The sequence below is a fragment of the Carcharodon carcharias genome, chromosome 3 (assembly GCF_017639515.1).
Source record: "Carcharodon carcharias isolate sCarCar2 chromosome 3, sCarCar2.pri, whole genome shotgun sequence".
Taxonomy (NCBI): Eukaryota; Metazoa; Chordata; class Chondrichthyes; order Lamniformes; family Lamnidae; genus Carcharodon; species Carcharodon carcharias.
Genome location: NC_054469.1, coordinates 24641199 through 24661881, shown reverse-complemented (window position 1 = coordinate 24661881; position 20683 = coordinate 24641199). Strand labels below are relative to the sequence as shown.

The 20683-nt window shown below is 45.5% G+C and overlaps 1 protein-coding gene across 1 annotated transcript in view; it reads right to left on the bottom strand.

Moving 5' to 3' along the window:
- LOC121276407 (WD repeat-containing protein 48) overlaps nucleotides 1-17367 on the bottom strand; it is a 124300-nt gene extending 106933 nt beyond the window's left edge. Inside the window, exon 1 of the mRNA XM_041184759.1 lies at nucleotides 17284-17367. Within this exon, the coding sequence (XP_041040693.1) occupies nucleotides 17284-17331 (48 nt within the window). The 5' untranslated portion in view covers nucleotides 17332-17367. The remainder of the gene's footprint in view (nucleotides 1-17283) is intronic.
- Between the last annotated feature and the right edge of the window lie 3316 nt (nucleotides 17368-20683).

Sequence of the window (20683 nt, the reverse complement as noted above, 5' to 3'; positions counted from 1 at the left end):
GTGGTGAGCTGCCTTCTTGAACCGCTGCAGTCCATGTGGTGTAGGTATACCCACAGTGCTGTTAGGGAGGGAGTTCCAGGATTTTGACCCAGCGACAGTGAAGGAACAGTGATATATTTCCAAGTCAGGATGGTGAGTGGCTTGGAAGGGAACTTGCAGGTGGCGGTGTTCCCATGCATCTGCTGCCCTGGTCCTTCTAGATGGCAGTGGCTGTGGGTTTGAAAGGTGCTGTCTAAGGAGCCTTGGTGAGTTTCTGCAGTGCATCTTGTAGATGGTACACACTGCTGCTACTGTGCGTCAGTGGTGGAGGTGTTTGCAATCATCCAGGCAAGTGGGGAGTATTCCATCACACTCCTGACCCGTGTCTTGTACATGGTGGACAGGCTTTGGTGAGTTAGGAGGTGAGTTATTCGCCGCACGATTCCTAGCCTCTGACCTGCTCTTGTGGCCACAGTATTTATATAGCTAGTCCAGTTCAGTTTCTGGTCAATGGTAGCCCCCAGGATATTGTTGGTAGGTGATTCAGTGATGGTAATGCCATTGAGCATCAAGGGACGATGGCTGGATTCTCTCTTGTTGGAGATGATCATTGCTTGGCACTTGTGTGGCGCAAGTGTTACTTGCCACTTGTCAGCCCAAGCTGACAACAGAAGCTAATTTTTTGGTTAGAGTCAAAAAACTCTACCATCTAGAAGGACAAGGACAGCAGACACATGGGAACACCAGCACCTGGCAGTTCCCCTCCAAGCCACTCAACAACCTGACTTGGAAAAATATCACCTTTCCTTCACTGTCGCTGGGTCAAAATCCTGGAATTCCCTCCCTAACAGCACTGTGAGTATACCTACACCACATGGACTGCAGCGGTTGAAGAAGGCAGCTCATCACCACCTTCTCAAGGATGATAAATGCTGGCCTGACCAGCAGTTCCCACGTCCTGTAAAAATAAATTTTAAAAAATCGGTAAGGAAGCCTTTGTCTTCTGTTTAAGAAACACATGCCAGCAATTTGTACAAAGTGCTCACTAAGACAACCTGCAGGCAAGAAGGGAAATCTAAACCATCCACTGCTTTTGCTTTCAAATCTGCCAATGTTGCTGCTTGGAGTTATGTAAAATGTAATGATGGGCTTGTGAAACCTCTACTGGCTCCAAGTATGACAAATAGATGATAGTACAGGCTGCAGATTTTGCCCTTCTGCATGGGTCATTCCTGGTATTAGGTTTGCTACAACTGATGATAGCAGGTTAAGCTGAAGAATTCAGGGCATTTCACAATCTCTCAATTTAATTTTAATAATCTGAGCAAAATTACAATCTTAAAAACTTCCGAGGTTCAAAAAAATGTTTTGACTATCCTAAAAATTAGTGCCAAATATTTACTTCCAGCTACAAATAATTAACTTATGCCCCCATCGAGCTCATTACTGCCACTTCAAATTAGATCCCCCGCAACACAAGATGCCAGTCTTCAGCCAATTCGACTCACTCCACGTGATATCAAGAAATGATACTTCTTTTTAAATTCATTCATGGGACGAAGGCGTCACTGGCTGGGCCAGCATTTGTTGCCCATCCCTAATCGCCCTTGAGAACAGAGTGGTTTGCTTGGCCATTTCAGAGGGCACTTAAGAGCGAACCACATTGCTGTGGGTCTGGAATCACATATAAGCCAGACCAGATAAGGATGGCAGATTTCCTTCCCTAAAGCACAGTAGTGAACCAGATGGGTTTTTACAACAATTGACAATGGCTTCATGGTTATCATTAGACTTTTTTTAAATTCCAGGTCTTTTATTGAATTCCAATTTCACCATTTGCTGTGGTGAGATTCTGTCGGGTCCCCAGAGCATTACCCTCGGTATCTGGAGTACTAGTCCAGTGACAATACCACTACGCTACCGCCTCCCCAAAGACTATGAGCCCTGACAACATTCTGGCAATAGTACTGAAAATGTGCGCTCCGGAACTTGCCGCACCCCTAGCCAAGCTGTTCCAGTACAGCTACAACACTGGCATCTACCCAGCAATGTGGAAAATTACTCAGGTATATCCTGCACAAAAAGCAAGTCAAATGCAACCTGGCCACTTACTAGTCCATCAGTTTATTTTCGATCATCAGCAAAGTGATGGAAAGTGGCATCATGCGGCACTTACTCAGCAATAACCTGCTTAGTAATGCTCAGTGTGGATTCTGCTAGGGCTACTCAGCTCCAAACCTTTCCCAACATGGACAAAAGAACATCAGGGAGTCAGATAACACTGACAGCCCTTGACAAGGCAGCATTTGCGGCATCAAGAGCCTTAGCAAAGCTGGGGTCAATGGGAATCAGGAGGAAAACTGCCCTTGTTGTGTGCTGATGATTGCACAATGTTCAGCACCATTCGCAACTCTTCAGATATGGGAACAGCCCAGGTCCATATGCAGCAAGACTTGGACTACATTCAGGCTTGCACCACGCACAACTCCAACAAGAGAGAATCAAACCATCTCTCCTTGCAATTCAATGGTATTACCATCATTGAATCCCTCACTAACAATATCCTGGGGGGTTACCATTGCCTGCCCCAAAGCCTGTTCACTAGCTACAAGGCACAAGTCAGGAGCGTGATGGAATACTCTCCACCTGCCTGGACGAGTGCAGCTCCAACAATACTCGAGAAGCTTGACACCATCCAGGACAAAGTAGGCCCGCTTTATTGGCATGCACTCCACCACCAGCAGCAGTGCACACACTCTACAAGATGCACTGCAGCAATTCACCAAGGCTTCTTCAACAGCACTTTCCAAACCGATGACCTCTACCACCTAGAAGGATAAGGGCAGCAGACACATGGCAACACCACCACCTGCAATTCCCCCTCCAAGCAAGACCACCCTGACTTGGAAGTATATTGTCATTCCTTCACTGTCACTGGGTCGAAATCCTGGAACTGCCTCCCTAACAGCATTGTGCTGTTACCACCAGATGGTCTGCAGGGGTACAAGAAGGTGGCTCACCACCACCTTCTCAAGGGCAATTAAGGATGGGCAATAAATTCTGGTCTAGCCAGCGACACCCTCATCCTGTGAATAAATAAAAATGAATTAGATTAGGATATAGCATACTGCTGTTAGTGGCATTGTACAATTAGTGAAACAAATACAAATCCCAATAATAAATTATACAAAGTGAAAATTAACTTATGGATTGTTTCTAAAACTGACATTCTAGCTCTCCAAAACAGCCTTTGAAACCTTCCACCTCCCATTGTTTGCTTTTAAATGAATTATAATGACTTAATCTTTAATAAATTATCCACTTCTTAAAGGTGTCATGATATTTTCCACTTTATGATGTGCTATCCAAGCATGCATCAGAAAGCTCCTCATATTAATGGAACACTTAGCTGTTCTCCACAGGGTAAAAATCCATAGAAGTTAACATAATGGCCTGGGATTTGCTGTAATAATGAAAGCAAAGCTATCGGCAATTGTTGCTATTAAAGAAAATCTGATAGCAACTTTTGTCGTCCTCACATGTGCAGTTAGTCGGAAATCCAGAAGCTCCTATCAGAGATTCCCACTCCTCCCACAGCTGTGGGCCTCGCCAATAGATTTGGTATTGAAATCACTATGATGCCATGAATCTTGGGTACTTACCAGTTAGTTATGTATAAAATGGCCGAAAAAGTCAGGATTGGTACATTTAGGAGTAAGTGAGTTTTGAAGTGGCGTAACAGGTGATAATTGCTGAACAACCTCTTTTGCCCTGAAAAATTAATTTTACATGTGGAGCCTCATTCCCTCAAGAAAATTACAAATTTAAAAATAAAAATTGAACGTTAAACTTTTTATTTTCATCTTTTATCTCTCTCAAACCCAACTACATTTCCCACTCTATTTCACTTCCCATGCATTATTCAAATGTTACTTACATTTCCTTTTTTTAAAACATCTTCCTGCTTTAGTCTCTGTTTGTCTCAGTGAGGATATTTCAATATGATTAATTGAACAGCCTCGCTGTTGCATGCCCTGTTCACATGCACCATGGATCCTCTGGAGAGGAGAGACACGGATGACCGGAGATCTCCGCTGACAAGCCTGCAAAAACTCTGGAGGCAACTGGGCTTGCTCTCTTGCCGCTAAGAGAAAATTCCATATCATGGTTTACAAATTATCCTAACATATATTAAAGTGAGTCAATTAACATGATATTGACTATGCACAGCATAGGATCCAATTATGGGATGAAAAAACATACTGCATTGGGAGTACACAATTCACTTGCCCTTTACATTTAAGAATTACATCTCCAATAATTACTCATGTTGATTTTTATTAATGGGTTGCATGTTGTATTGTATATTTTGACAGAATGAGAATTAATCCTTTCAGTAGCTGAAAGGTGCCACTGATTTCTTGAATCATTTTATCCTTCCAAACGTCAAAAGTATTTTTGCATTCCAAGAAGCTTTGAAGATGGCAGCTGGTTCACACAGGACTCTAAATATTTTGGTCTCCACAGTAGTGAAGCAAACTACAGAATAACATTTACACACACTCAAGAAATGTTTGTACAGGAGCATGCATTGTTAAGTATTTTTATATTTACATTACGTTAAATTTATAGTGCAGAAATAGGCTTTCATCTCTTCTAAGTAACATATCCTTCTATTCCATTCTCCTCATGCACTTATCTAACATCCCCTTAAATACATCTCTGCTATTTACCTCAACCATTTCATGGAGTACTGCGTTCCACATTCTCAGCACTCGGCACTGTTAGAACAATTTTAGTGAACATTAATGAAGTGACTGCCCTTGACCTAAAGGCAGCTTTTGACCAAGTGTAGCAACATGGAATCCTGGCAAAATTGGGGTCAATGGAAATCAGGGGGAAAACTCTCCACTGGTTGGAGTCAAACCTAGCACAACGGAAGATGGCTGTGGTTGTTGAGGTCAATCATCTCAGTCCTGGGACATTGCTGCAGGAGTTCCTCAGGGTAGTGTCCTAGATTCAACCATCTTCGGCTGCTTCATCAATTACTTTCCCCCATCATAAGGTCAGAAGTGGGAATGTTCGTTGATGATTGCACAATATTCAGCACCATTCATAACTCCTTGGTTACTGAGATAAAAGCAAAAAACTGCAGACTCTGGAAATCCGAAACAAAAACAAAAATACCTGGAAAAACTCAGCAGGTCTGACAGCATCTGCAGAGAGGAATACAGTTAATGTTTCGAGTCTGTATGACTCTTCACCAGTTCTGGTGAAGTCATACGGACTTGAAATGTTAACTGTATTCCTCTCCGCAGATGCTGTCAGATCTGCTGAGTTTTTCCAGGTATTTTTGTTTTTCATCGGTTATGGAAGCAGTTCGAGTCCATCTGCAGCAAGGCCTGGACAATATTCAGGCATGGACTGATGAGTAGCAAGTAACATTCGCTTCACACAAGTACTGGACAATGACTATCTTCAATAAGAGTGAATCTAAGCATCTCTCCTTGTCATTCAAGGCCATGAGTGAATGCTCCACAATCAATATCCTGCGGGTTACCACTGACCAGAAACTGAACTGGACTAGCCATATAAGTACTGCAGCTACAAGAGCAGGTCAGAGGCTGGAACTCTTGAGACAGGTAATTGGCAAAAGAAGCAATGGAGACATGAGGAGAAACTTTTTCACACAACGAGCGGTTAGGATCTGGGGTGCACTGCCTGAGAATGTGGTGGAAGCTAGTCAAATCGAGGCATTCAAGAGGGAATTGGATTATTATCTGAAAAGGATGGATGTGCAGGGCTATGGGGAGAAGGTGGGGGAGTGGCACGAAGTGTATCGTTCCTTCGGAGAGCCAGCACAGACACAATGGGCCAAAAGGCCACCTTCTGTGCTGTAATAATTGTGATTCTGAGTCACTGCCCAAAGCCTGTCCACCATCTACAAAGCACAAGTCAGGAGTGTGATGGAAGACTCTCCACTTACCTGTAGTGTGGCTCCAACAATACTCAAGAAGCTTGACACCAACCAGGACAAGCAGTCTGCTTGATTGGCATCCACCAACTTAAACGTTGATTCCCTCCACCACCAATGCACAAATGGCAGCACTGTGTATCATCTACAAGATGTACCTTAGGGAACTCCCTCCCTAACAACATTGCAGATGTACTTACACTTCATGGACTGCAGCAGTTCAAGAAGGCAGCTCACCCCTCTTTCTCAAAAGCAATTAAGGATGGGGAACAAATGCTGGCCTAGCTGGCAATGCTCACATCACATGAAAGAATATATTTAAAAAGTTTGAATTGATCGATCAGAATTACAGAGACCACTTCAAAAAGATGGCCTTGCACTATTTTGACTTCAAACATTTCAAAGCTAATCTTTTGTGAAGCAAACTGCTTAAAACTTCAAAGATTATGAAGTCTGGAAAACTGCCAGGTAGACCACTGGGCCACATTCAAATTTTTCATGATCCAACAGGCCAATTTTATCCTATAATACTAATACTTGGCAGATAAGAGTGAAGTTCTGAACTTTTCAATGTTTAATTGAGCATATTCTGTGCTTCGCTTTGCCTGTACACTCAAAACAGGTATCAAGGTCAAATGGATATCTGCAGCAAATGGAATAGGTTGCACATTTATCCTGAATGTTGAGAGCCACTGTGGTATTACGCATCATCTCAATTTATGTCAAATGCCCTGCAAACCACCCGACTAAACACCATTGCTTCACTGTAAAAAAAACACATCCTCTGCAGTCAAAGGCAGATTATATCCACAATTGTTACTGGTCATGGGGCTACTGAAAGATCCCAGTACCTTGGCAGTGAACTTTGCATAGATTCACAGAATCAGACAGTGCAGAAGAGGCCCTTCAGCCCATCGAGTCTGCACTGACACGTGAAAAACACCTGACCTACCTACCTAATCCCATTTACCAGCACTTGGCCCATAGTCTTGAATGTTATGACGTGCCAAGTGCTCACCCAGGTACTTTTTAAAGGATGTGAGGCAACCCGCCTCCACCACCCTCTCAGGCAGCGCACTCCAGACAGTCACCACCCTCTGGGTAAAAAAGTTCTTCCTCACACTCCCCCCTAAACCTCCTGCCCCTCACCTTCAACTTGTGTCCCCTTGCGACTGACCCTTCAACTAAGGGGAACAGCTGCTCTCTGTCCACCTTGTCCACGCCCCTCATAATCTTGTACACCTCGATCAGGTCGCCCCTCAGTCTTCTCTGCTCCAACGAAAACAACCCAATCTATCCAACCTCTCTTCATAACTTAAAATGTTTCATCCTAGGCAACATCCTGGTGAATCTCCTCTGCACCCCCTCCTGTGCAATCATATCCTTCCTATAATGTGGCGACCAGAACTGCACACAGTACTCCAGCTGTGGCCTCACCAAGGTTCTATACAACTTCAACATAATCTCCCTACTTCTGTAATCAGTGCCTCGATTGATAAATGCGTGTCCCATATGCCTTTTTAACCACCCCACTAACATGCCCCTCCACCTTCAGGGATCTATGGACACACACGCCAAGGTCCCTTTGTTCCTCAGAACTTCCTAGTGTCATGCTGTTCATTGAATACTTCCATTGAATTACTCCTTCCAAAGTGTATCACCTCACACTTTTCAGGGTTAAATTCCATCTGCCACTTATCTGCCCATTTGACCATCCCGTCTATATCTTCCTGTAGCTCAAGACACTCAACCTCGCTGTTAACCACCCGGCCAATCTTTGTGTCATCCGCAAACTTACTAATCCTGCCCCCCAAATAGTCATCTATGTCGTTTATATAAATGGCGAATAATAGGGGACCCAGCACAGATCCCTGTGGTACGCCACAGGACACTGGTTTCCAGTCACTAAAGGTCTAGTGTAAAGGTTTGTAAAGGTCTATTTCATTATGCACAGCAAAACTTGGATAATATTCAAGTCAACATTGCATTTAACATGTTCCTACTCTTGCCACATTATGCAGGAGGAATTTTCCCAGGGAAGATAACCAAACTAAAGTAGTGGGAGCACTTTTGGTTCACTATTTTAGGTTATCCTTTAAAATTGAAAACAAAGCAAAAGGCCACACAAAGGGCGAAAAGGAAAAATGATAGAGGACTTGATAAATAAGAAATTAGTCATTAGTTGATGCCAAGGCTTTTGAAAACCCAGACTTAAGATTTCAAGAAGGAAACCCAAAGAGAGGAGTAGTTCCCAGGAAGTAATAAGTGGTAAAAGAAGTAACAATAATGGATTGTAATGTCTTTCAATGCAACAGGAATGGAGGAAAGGGAAAAAATGCGAATAATACATATTTGGACCACGTAAGTTCAAGAAATAATGTCCATAGCAAACAACTAAATAAAAAATAAACACAAGAAATTTAGATGATGGGGTGAAAGCGTGATATTTAATTAAAGAGCTTTGGCTGCATCCCAGCAAACAAACCCCTCTAAACACATTCTGAAATCCACACTCAGTGCCATGTGCCGCCATATGAACACACTCGACCTCTCCCTCCAGCAGCACCACTGCACCCTTTTTCAAAGCTGTGCGTGTCCCCGGTTTCATTTTATTCTTCGTCTCATCCGACGCCTCAACAAGAAACTTTTTCTCTTTCTCTCAAGTGCTAAGGAACGCAAGCTCCAACAACTCATCGACACCAACACCCATCCAGGATCCTCCATCCTTGCCTGTCCCTCCGTCCCCGCCCCATCTTCCAATCCCAGCCCCAGCCGTGTATTCACTATACCCCATGACCTTCCCCTCTCCGATGCTGAACTTTCAGTGCTCAGCAAAGGACTTAGTTTCATACCCTTACACCCTCATCTCAATGAATTTTGGGCTCGGCACGATGCTGAACTCTTCTTCCGCCGTCTTCGTCTCCGTTCTCACTTCTTTGGGCAGGAGTCCTCTCCCGGTTCAACGGATCCTTTTACCCACCTCCAATATTCTCCCTCCACCTGGACCCCTCCCTCTGGATTCTTACCTCCTCTTGATCTTTTCATTGAGAACTGTCAGCGCGACTTTAGTCGTCTCAATTTTTCTGCTCCTCTCACCCATTCTAACCTGTCTCTCTCTGAACTTACTGCACTCCGATCTCTCAGGTCCAACCCTAACATTGTCATCAAACCCGCTGACAAGGGTGGTGCTGTTGTTGTCTGGTGCACTGACCTCTACTTCCTACCTCTCCCTGGACCATGACCCCACCACTGAACATCAAGCCATTATTTCCAGGACTATCAATGACCTCATCTCCTCTGGAGATCTTCCTTTCACAGCTTCCAACCTGATAGTTGCCCAACCTCAGACGGCCTGCTTCGACCTCCTACCCAAAATACACAAACAGAACTGTCCCGGCAGACCGATCGTGTCAGCCTGTTCCTGCCCCACGGAACTCATTTCTCGCTATCTTGACTCCCTTCTCTCTCCCCTTGTCCAGTCCCTTCCCATCTACATCCGTGATTCCTCTGACACCTTACGTCATATCAACAATTTCCAGTTCCCTGACCCCAACCGTCTCCTCTTCACCGCCAAGGACATCCAATCCCTCCACACCTCTATTCCCCACGGGGATGGTCTGGTGGCTCTCCGCTTCTTCCTCAAACAGAGGCCCAAACAATCCTCATCCACCACTACTCTCCACCGTCTGGCTGAACTTGTTCTCTCACTGAACAATTTCTCCTTTAACTCCTCTCACTTCCTCCAAATAAAAGGTGTGGCTATGGGTACCCGCATGGGCCCCAGTTATGCCTGTCTCTTTATGGGGTATGTGGAACATTCCTTGTTCCAGTCCTACTCCGGCCCCCTCCCACAACTCTTTCTCTGTTACATCGATGATTACTTTAGTGCTGCTTCATGCTCTCGTCAGGACCTGGAAAAATTTACTATTTTTGCTTCAAATTTCCACCCCTCCATCATTTTCACACAGTCCATCTCTGACACTTCCCTTCCCTTCCTTGACCCCTCTGTCTCAATTTCCGGTGATAGACTGTCCACCAATATCCATTACAAGCCTACCGACTCCTACAGCTACCTCGACTACAGCTCCTCACTCCCCGCTTCCTGTAAGGACTCCATCCCATTCTCTCAGTTCCTTTGCCTCCGTCGCATCTGTTCTGATGATGCTACTTTCAAAAACAGTTCCTCTGACATGCCCTCCTTCTTCCTTAACCGAGGTTTTCCACCTACGGTGGTTGACAGGGTCCTCAGCCGTGTCCAGCCCATCTCCCGCGCATCTGCCCTCACGCCTTCTCCCCTTGGAGGGGAACTTCCAGGTGGTGGCATTCCCATCCATCTGCTGGCCTTGTCCTTCCAGATGGTGGTGGTCGTGGGTTTGTAAGGTGCTTTTGAATTCCTGCAGTGCATCTTGTAGATGTTACACACTGCTGCCAATGTGCGACGGTGGAGGAGGGAGTGAAAGTTTGTGAATGTGGTGCCAATCAAGCGGGCTGCTTTGTCCTGGACGGTATCAAGCTTCTGGAGTGTTGTGGGATCTACACTCATCCAGGCAAGTGGAGAGTATTCCAACACACTCTTGACTTGTGTCTTGTGGATGGGGGACAGGCTTTGGGGAGTCAGGAGGTGAGTTACTCGTTGCACGCTTCCTAGCCTCTGATCTGCTCTTGTAACCACAGTATTTATATGGCTAGTCCAGTTTAGTTTCTGGTCAATGGTAACCCCCCAGGATGTTGATATGGGGGATTCAGTGATGGTAATGCCACTGAACATCAAAAGGCGGGTTGGATTCTCTTGTTGGAGATGGTCATTGCCTGGCATTTGTGTGGCACGAATGTTACTTGTCACTTGTCAGCCCAAATCTGGATATTGTCCAGGTCTTGCTGCATTTGGACATGGACTGCTTCAGTATCTGTCTTTCAGTCTGTCTGAGGAGTTGCGAATGGTGTTGAACATTGTGCAATCATCAGCGAACATCCCCACTTCTGACCTTATGATGGAAGGAAGGTCATTGATGAAGCAGCTGAGGATAGTTAGGCCGAGGACACTACCCTGAGGTCCTGGAGTTGAGATGACTGACCACCAACAACCACAACCATCTTCCTTTGTGCTAGGTATGACTCCAATCGGTGGAGAGTTTTCTCCCTGACTCCCACTGACTCCAGTTTTGCTAGGGCTCCTTGATGCCACACTTGTCAAATGCTGTCTTGATGTCAGGGGCAGTCACTCTCACCTCGCCTTGTGAGTTCAGCTCTTCTGTCCATGTTTGAACCAAGGCTGTAACAAGGTCAGGAGCTGAGCGGCCCTGGCGGAACCCAAACTGGGCATCAGTGAGCAGGTTATTGCTAAGTAAGTGTCGCTTGATAGCACTGTTGATGACCCCTTCCTTCACTTTACTAATGATCGCGAGTAGGCTGATAGGCCGGTAATTGGCTGGGTTGGATTTGTCCTGGTTTTTGCGTACAGGACATACCTGGGCAATTTTCCACAAAGCTGGGTAGATGCCAGTATTATAGTTGTACTGGAACAGCTTGGCTAGTGGGGCAGAAAGTTTTGGAGCACAAGCCTTCAGTACTATTGCTGGGATATTGTCAGGGCCCATTGCCTTTGCAGTATCCAGCGCCTTCAGCCGTTTCTTGGTATCACGTGGAGTGAATCGAATTGGCTATCAGCTCATTGGGTGTAGGAAGTTAAAATTGTTGTTAGGATTTGAAAGACAGAAAGAACCAGCTGATGTCAAGGAAATAAGACTTTCAGGATTCTGCGGCAGTACATAGAAGACGCAGAGTTGGCAATTCTGCCATTCAGATCGACAAACTGAATGATGTTGGAGAACACAGAGTAGGATAGGGTTGGCAGTTGAATGGAGAAAAATTATCGATTTGAAAGAAGGAATAGATTGGGAAAGGAGGACAAGGAACTGGCTTAATGGGGCATGGGGATCAGGATAAGACACCAACAGATCAGACGCAGCAACTTTAAGCTGAGAATGGAAAGTTTTAAACATAGTTCGAAGATAAGGTAATGTGCTAGTTACTTCAGTATTTACAGTGCTAGTTTCTGTCAGAACCTTTGGCGATGTCTACGGTATTGCACAATTTTCTAAAGTGCTAATAGCAGACTTCTGGAGGCAAGGTTCAGTGAAACAGGCATGCTCAACTATACAAACATGAATTACCTTGGAACTTTTAAACTGATGGATAATTTGACCTAACAGCAGCAGTGATCAGAGAATGTCATTTGTGACCTTGAGGAGGGCTATTTTAATTATTTGGCAGGAACTGAAGAGGTTTAAACATGGAGTTGCTGGAAAGCTGGACACAGGTTTGAGAGGTGATATATTTAAGAACTTAAAGGAACATTGGAGATGCACAGTAGAGGTCTAGGGGTAACTTTCTTGAAGACAATGTTGGTTCTGAAAGGGAGGGTGATCGTACCCAAAGACACAAAACCATTTACAATGTTAGCTAGCATGTGGGTCATCAATTTAATGGGAAGAGGTCAAGGGAGCAGATGGTCAAGGTGGGGGTATGTGTGGGAAGAGAAAAATTAGAAGGTAGAGTGGGTTTCGGGCTAATAAAGCAGGAGCACAAGCAAAGCTGAACAATGGGGCTCAATCTCACCAATCTCTTGTGCACCTTCCCTCCAGGAAACCCACCTCCTATTCCTCTGACCCCATTCTCACTAAAAACCTCCCAATTACCAAAATGACCTTTTACCCCTCACTTTAGGAATGATTGCAAATGGTTGTCTCCTCAGGCATTGTTCCCCTGTCAAAAATGACATCAGCTCCTCTCAAAGAAAATTTGCTTTTAACTCCTGTCCTCACTAACCACTGCCTCATCTCTATGCTCTTTTCTCTGCAAGGTCCTTGAATGTGTTGGCCACTTCCAGCTCCATGCTCACTCCCGTCTGAATGCCTCCAATTAGAAGACCAACCCTCAGCACAATGCACCAAAATTGCCTTAACCAAAGTCACAAACAACCGGAGTGTGGCTATGATGCATCAATTCTCACCTTCATCTCGTCAATTTTTGACACACTTGATCATATGACCTTTCTCCAACACTTCTCTTCCATTGTCCCGAACCATAGAATTGCCCTTGCTTGCTTCCACTCTTAGCTTACCCGTTATAGCTAGACTATCTCGAGCAATAGCTTCTCTCCTCAGCCAACCACCGGTAGTTCGCACCAAGCATTCATCCTTAGTCTTTTTATCCAAATGTTGTCTTTTGGCCAAATCAACGGAGCTCTGCTTCCAGCCATCTGCTATTGACACTCATCTCTACCAGTCCACCACTTCAATTGACCCATCGAGTGGTTGTGTTGTCAAACTGTTTGTCTGGCACCCAGTCTTCCTGCAGCTAAACCTTGGAGCTCAAGCTACCACTATTTTGAGTGCAATATTTTAGAACTATTTAGGACTAAGCAAAACTTTTCCATCAAAACTGAAATCTCAGGGAAATGCTCATACATCAACCTATTTCATCCATAAGCGTTATAATTAATTTAAAATGAGAGGAAAAATATCAAATGGGAACAATTGAAAAGCATCATAATTGTCATTCATCTCTTACCATGCATTTTATAAAAATTACATTTCAGCTCATTTCATCCCAAACACTTTTTCTTTGTAATGCCCAAAACTCCAAATTTACAGTGGGTAGGGGGTTACGACCAGGCAAATTTTGCAGAAGAGTTCAAGTTTTTGTTGAACACCTCTATGCAATCCTTTTCATTCCCTTCACCCCTAACTTTGCAGACCTTCAAAGACTGCAAAATAAAAAAAAAGTACACCAAGTGATGCATGCATCATATTCTGTGCAATTGATGTACATTATCCATGCTACTTAAAATACCAGACTATTCAATTTTATAAGCTTGGTCCTATTGCTCATTTTGGACCGCAGTTCATGGTCAAAGTGCCAAATATACAAAACCTCAATCTCCATTCCGCAACAGAATTGATTACTGATTCATATTTTCCAAAAAAGTACCACATCTACTAAATTAGCCCATTTTGCAATCAAACCCTGACCTGCACTAACTAAGTAAGGAAAGTGAATACTTCACGTCAGAAAGATGAAAGATATCAATACACCTAGAACTCTTGGGTATACTGATTAAATTGTTCTTCCAATTGTCTTATCTTTAATATTGTGTAAAATCTTTCCAAGGTGCATCTGTACGCCCTGAGCTTTATAAACTGGGCTTCCTTCACATTGTTGTATCAAATATTAGCCTTCTTGTGTAACAAGGTGCTGAAGTGCTCACTGTAAAATTAATATGAATACAGCAAGTTTATTTCTCACAATTCATATAAGGTTGCATTCTCCAAGTTCAGGCAGATACTGCAAAGATGCAGCTAACACATTCTTAAACTGCAAGCTTAATAGTGTGCTGGATTAGTAGTGCTGCGTTCTGGCTAGTGCAATCAGCACACTGACAACACAAGGTGATACAATGTCATGGGATGTAGGGTACTGCAGTGATGTACAGTATTTCTCACTGACAGTAGAGAATGCGATTGCTACCACAAACTATTTCAGACTCAAAGAATTTCAGCTGTGACAGTGGTACCTAAATCACAGCATGTTAAAACATAAGATAGACAGCTAAGAAAGCACAGTGCCACAAGCAGATATGTAACGACGCCCAAAGTTGTCAGAAAGCATTTTTTATGCAGTGGTTACATAGCATAGAATTTTACAGCACAGGAGGCAGCTATCTGGCCTGTCATGCCCAGAACTGTCCAATTTAGTCCTACACCTCAGCTTTTCCCCCATTTCCCTGCAAATTAGTCCACTACAAGTGCATGTCTAATTGCCTTTTAAAAGTTCCTATGGAATCTGATTCTATCATCCTATCAAACAGTGTCTTCCAGATTTTTACAGCCATATGTGAAATATTTTCTCAGTTCCTCTCTAGTTATTTTGACTCAGGTTAATTTTATCACAGGTTAATTAACAAGTAGAATAATGTAGATGCTGGAAATTTGAAATAAAAACCAAATGCTGGCAAGATTCAGCAGGTCTGGCAACCTCTGTGAAGAGAGAAACAGAGTTAACATTTCAGGCTGGTGACCCTACTGCAGTTCTGATGAAGAACCCCCGACCTGAAATGTTAAATCTTTCTCTCTTCACAGAGGCTGCCAGACCTGCTGGGTATTTCCAACAGTTTCTGGTTTTATCAGCTTCTTTAATCGCTCCACATAATGAAGTCCCCCTTGGTATCATCCTCGTAAGTCTTCTTCAAACCCCCTCCTTGACACCCTTCCTAAAGTGAGGTGCCCAGAATTGTCCAGTACAATACTCCAGCTGAGGGCAAACTAGTGATTTCTAAAACTTTTCTGCGATTTGCTTGCTTTTCTACTTAGTGAATTTTCCCAAATCTGGAACACTGCCCAGCTAAGGAGCTTGCGGGGTTCTAACAAAAAAAAACTCAGCAGGTATGGATAAATTCACAAATCTCTTGACAAGAGCTTAAGGATTTGTGAATGTCACTGGAACCTAGGGGATTTTGTGTAGCTGATAACTCACCACAGAAATAATTACTTTTGCATCATCAGTTAAATGGATAGAAAAGTAAACCAGAAAGTTAATCCCAACACTTGGCTTAATGAAGTCAGCCACAGTCCAGTCATCTGTTGCACAAACTTTACAAAACTTTATACCTTGTGGCTGTAAAGGAACCATGGAAGTTTCAGAATAGGAGGAAGCCCTACAGACCCTGAAGTCTGTACTCACTCTTTATGACAGCGGCTTAAACTTCATCAATAAACCATTCTCTCCCCATTGCTATACATCTTACTCATCTTCAAAGATTTGTACAAATTTCCCTTAAATGTGCAATGGTTTCTGCTTCAGCCAACACATGTGACAATACAACCCATGCTCCAACAAGCCTCTGCATGAAACTTGGCCAAAGAATGCAACATTTGAGACTGCACTTTAGGTTAGGCCACTCAGTTGGTCGAACATTTTACATATTATTCTGCTTTTCTGCTGAGAAGGTGTTAGATATTTGGAAAGACAATTTAAAAAAAAAATCAATGGAAGCTGTTACAAACAAAAACAAAAAATGCTGGAAAAACTCAGCAGGTCTGACAGCATCTGTGAAAAGCCAGAGTTAACGTTTCGAGTCCCAAAATGCTAACTCTATCTATCTCTCCACAGATGCTGTCAGACCTGCTGAGTTTTTCCAGCATTTTTTGTTTCAGATTTCCAGCATCAGCAGTATTTTATTATAATGGAAGGTGTTATTTGGTTAACAGTGGTGCACAATGCATGATTTGGTCACTTAGCAGAAAGTATACAACTGGAATTGTGTTCTCATGGACACTTTCAGCAGAATCACAGAATCTCAATGTTTTTTTAAACAGTGCAGGGGGCCATTCGGCCCATCGTGTCTGCACCACCTCTCTGAATGAACAATTTACTTAATGCTATTCTCCCAACTTCTCGGAACATCAAAAGTGAAGTAACAACCCCGGGACTATTGTTGATGGGGGTGACTGTTGCAAACAACGTGAGGCATTAAATGACAGGCATCACACAAGCACAATACCAGGTAAAACCTTGGGGTTCACAGAATTTACAGCACGGAAACGGGCCATTCGACCCTTCTGGCCTATGCCACAGCGTATATGCCCCACAGGAGTCGCGCCTCTCTCTCTCTCTCTCTCTCTCGCTGCATCACTTCCCTAGCATCACTATGTGAACCCCGCTGGTCAAAATTGCAAGCCCGGCTCCTAATTGCTGCCGCACAAATAGGCAAATCACCAGCAGACAAGCAGCTTAAACTTCATCAATTAACCCACCCTCTCCCCATTGCTATACATCTCACTCATCTAAAAAGATTTGTACAAAGTCCTCACCCCGTGCGATAGAAATGAATTGCCTAGAGAAAAAAATACAGGAGGGTGATGATTGAGGATGAAACAAGTGAACAGCAGGTTCCGTACAGTAAGACACAAGGGGATTACAGATGGTTTAGCGGGAGATTTCTGTTCATTTTAAATGGATGGGTTTACTGAAAATCGAAACGTGACAATGTATAAATGGAACGGGACGAGTCCGGTCTCCTGCACCCCCTCCCCCCCCACCATCTCCTCCCCCCGCCCCCCCCCCCCCCAAACCCCTTGCAGCGGCTGCAGGCGCTTGATTTGAACAGGCTGCAGAGAGGCCCCGGGGAGAGGCAGCCAGCCAGGGAGGGAGGTAGGTGTAGGAGGAAGGCGGAGGTTCCGAGCGGCTGGTGCCCGCGATCGCCGGGAGCCGGGTCCGCCAGCGGCGCGTGGTGGGGGAGGGGGAGGGAGTGATGTCGGCCCGATCCTTACCTGGACTTTCCTTCGCGCCGCGGTGTTCTGGCGATGATGAGCCGCCATTTTGCATGTTGACAGCCTAACGTCACCTCCTGTGTGACGACCACGGAGGCGTGGGCGGGGCCAAGGGGGGAGGGGGGAGGGGTGCGCGCCAATCAGAGAAGGGGAGGGCGGGGTCAGCGGGGGGGGTGGAGGGGTGCGCGCCAATCATAGAAGGGGAGGGCGGGGTCAGTGGGCGGATGGGGTGCGCGCCAATCAGAGAAGGGGAGGGCGGGGTCAGCGGGGGTTGGGGGGAGGGGTGCGCGCCAATCAGAGAAGGGGAGGGCGGGGTCACCGGGGGGTGGGGGGGGGGGAGGGGTGCGCGCCAATCAGAGAAGGGGAGGGCGGGGTCAGCGGGGGAAGCACCTGGAGCGCCTCACCTGGCGACGCGCTGAAGACTCAACACCCAGCGCTTCCCCAAACTGTTCTCCAAAGCATTGCGGATGCTGCAAATACTCAGCAGATCTGGCAGCATCTGCAGAGAGAGAGAGAGAGAGGGAAACAGCACAGTTAACCTTTGAGGTCGAATATGGCTCCCTCGTACCTGAAGAGTCACATCCCAGAAGGAAAAGACAGTTCAAAATTTTCACATCCCAATAAAAATCAGTTCAGACTGGAGTTCCATTTAAAGATGCACAAAGTCAGTTCAGACAGGTTTTACTGATGCCTTTACTTTCCAAGTTTTACTCTTTGTTTTCCTTTTAGGATTTGACCTGAAACCTTAACCCCAGTTTCTCTTTCCACAGTCCTTGCCAGACCTGCAGAATGTTTCCAGCACTTCTTGTTTTCACTTTTCAGTTTTTAAAAAAAATTTGATTGTTTCACGGGACGTGGGCATTTCTGGCTGGGCCAGCATTTGTTGCCCATCCCTAATTGCCCTTGAGAAGGTGGTGGTGAGCTGCATTTCTTGAACCGTTGGGGTCCATCTGGTGTAGGTACACCCCACAGTGCTGTTAGGGAGGGAGTTCCGGGATTTTGACGTTGAAGGAATGGGCAATATTGTTCCAAGTCAGGATGGTGTGTAGCTTGGAGGGGAACTTGCAGGTGGTGGTGCTCCCCCACCACCCACCCCCCCCGCCCCATGCATCTGCTGCCCTTGCACTTCGAGATGGTGGAGGTTGTGGGTTTGGAAAGGGTTGCTGAAGGAGCCTTGCTAAGTTGCAGCAATGCATCTTGTAGATGGTATACACTGCTGCGGCAGTGCATCGGTGGCGGATGGAGTGAATGTTTAAGGTTGTGGATTGGGTGTCATTAAGCGGGCTGATTTGTCCTGAATAGTGTCAACTTTCTTGAGTGTTGTCGGAATTGCATTCATTCAGGCAAGTGTTCCATCACACTCCTGATTTTTGCCTTGTAGATGGCAGACAGGCTTTGGGGAGTCAGGAAGTGAGTTAGTTGGCCCTGAATTTGCAGCCCCTGACCCCTGCCCTTGTAGCCACAGTATTTCTATGGCTGGTCCAGTTAATTTTTTGTCAATGGTCCAGGATGTTGATAGTGGGAGATTCAGCAATGGTAATGCCATTGAGTGTCAAGGGGAGATGGTTAGATTCTCTCTTGTTGGAGATGGTCGTTGCCTGGCCCTTGTGTGGCATGAATATTACTTGCACATGCCCTCATTTTAACCCTTGAAAATTAACATGATACCAGGCACCAATAAAAACAATAAAGCAGCAAAGTAGCATTCAGTTTATAATTATTAAAGTTTGTATATTATAGATCAAATTATAATACATAATATAAAGATGAAAATCTTGGCCGTCTTCGTCTCCGGGCTCACTTCTTTGGGCAGGAGTCCTCTCCCAGTTCAACGGATCCTTTTACCCACCTCCAATATTCTCCCTCCACCTGGACCCCTCCCTCTGGATTCTTACCTTCCCTTGATCTTTTCATTGAGAACTGTCGGCGCGACATTAGTCGTCTCAATTTTTCTGCTCCTCTCACCCATTTTAACCTGTCTCTCTCTGAACTTACTGCACTCCATTCTCTCAGGTCCAACCCTAACATTGTCATCAAACCTGCTGACAAGGGTGGTGCTGTTGTTGTCTGGCTCACTGACCTCTACCTCGCGGAGGCTGAGCGTCAACTCGCAGACACTTCCTCCTACCTCTCCCTGGACCATGACCCCACCACTGAACATCAAGCCATTGTTTCCAGGACTGTCACTGACCTCATCTCCTCTGGGGATCTTCCTCCCACAGCTTCCAACCTGATAGTCACCCAACCTCAGACGGCCCGCTTCTATCTCCTACCCAAAATCCACAAACAAAACTGGCCCGGTAGACCCATCGTCTCAGCTTGCTCCTGCCCCACCGAACTCATTTCTCGTTATCTTGACTCCCTTCTCTCTCCCCTTGTCCAGTCCCTTCCCACCTACATCCGTGATTCGTCTGACACCTTACGTCACATCAACAATTTCCAGTTCCCTGGCCCCAACCACTTCCTCTTCACCATGGACGTCCAATCCCTCTACACCTCCATTCCCCACCAGGATGGTCTGAGGGCCCTTAGCTTCTTCCTCAAGCAGAGGCCCGAACAATCCCCATCCACCACTACTCTCCTCCGTCTGGCCGAACTTGTTCTCACGCTGAACAATTTCTCCTTTAACTCCTCTCACTTCCTCCAAATAAAAGGTGTGGCTATGGGTACCCGCATGGGCCCCAGCTATGCCTGTCTCTTTATGGGGTATGTGGAACATTCCTTGTTCCAGTCCTACTCCGGCCCCGTTTCCACAACTCTTTCTCCGGTACATCGATGATTACTTCGGTGCCGCTTCATGCTCTCGTCGGGACTTGGAAAAATTTATTAATTTTGCTTCCAATCTCCACCCCTCCATCATTTTCACGTGGTCCATTTCTGACACTTCCCTTCCCTTCCTTGACCTCTCTGTCTCAATCTCTGGTGATAGACTGTCCACCAATATCCATTACAAACCCACCGACTACAGCTCCTCAACCCCGCTTCCTGTAAGGACTCCATCCCATTCTCTCAGTTCCTTCGCCTCCGTCGCATCTGTTCCGATGATGCTACCTTCAAAAACAGTTCCTCTGACATGTCCTCCTTCTTCCTAAACCGAGGTTTTCCACCCACGGTCGTTGACAGGGCCCTCAACCGTGTCCCGCCCATCTCCCACGCATCCGCCCTCACGCCTTCTCCCAGAAACATGATAGGGTCCCCCTTGTCCTCACTTATCCTCCCACCAGCCTCCGCATTCAAAGGATCATCCTCCGCCATTTCCGCCAACTCCAGCATGATGCCACCACCAAACACATCTTCCCTTCACCCCCACTGTCGGCATTCCGTAGGGATCGCTCCCTCCGGGACACCCTGGTCCACTCCTCCATCACCCCCTACTCCTCAACCCCCTTCTATGGCACCA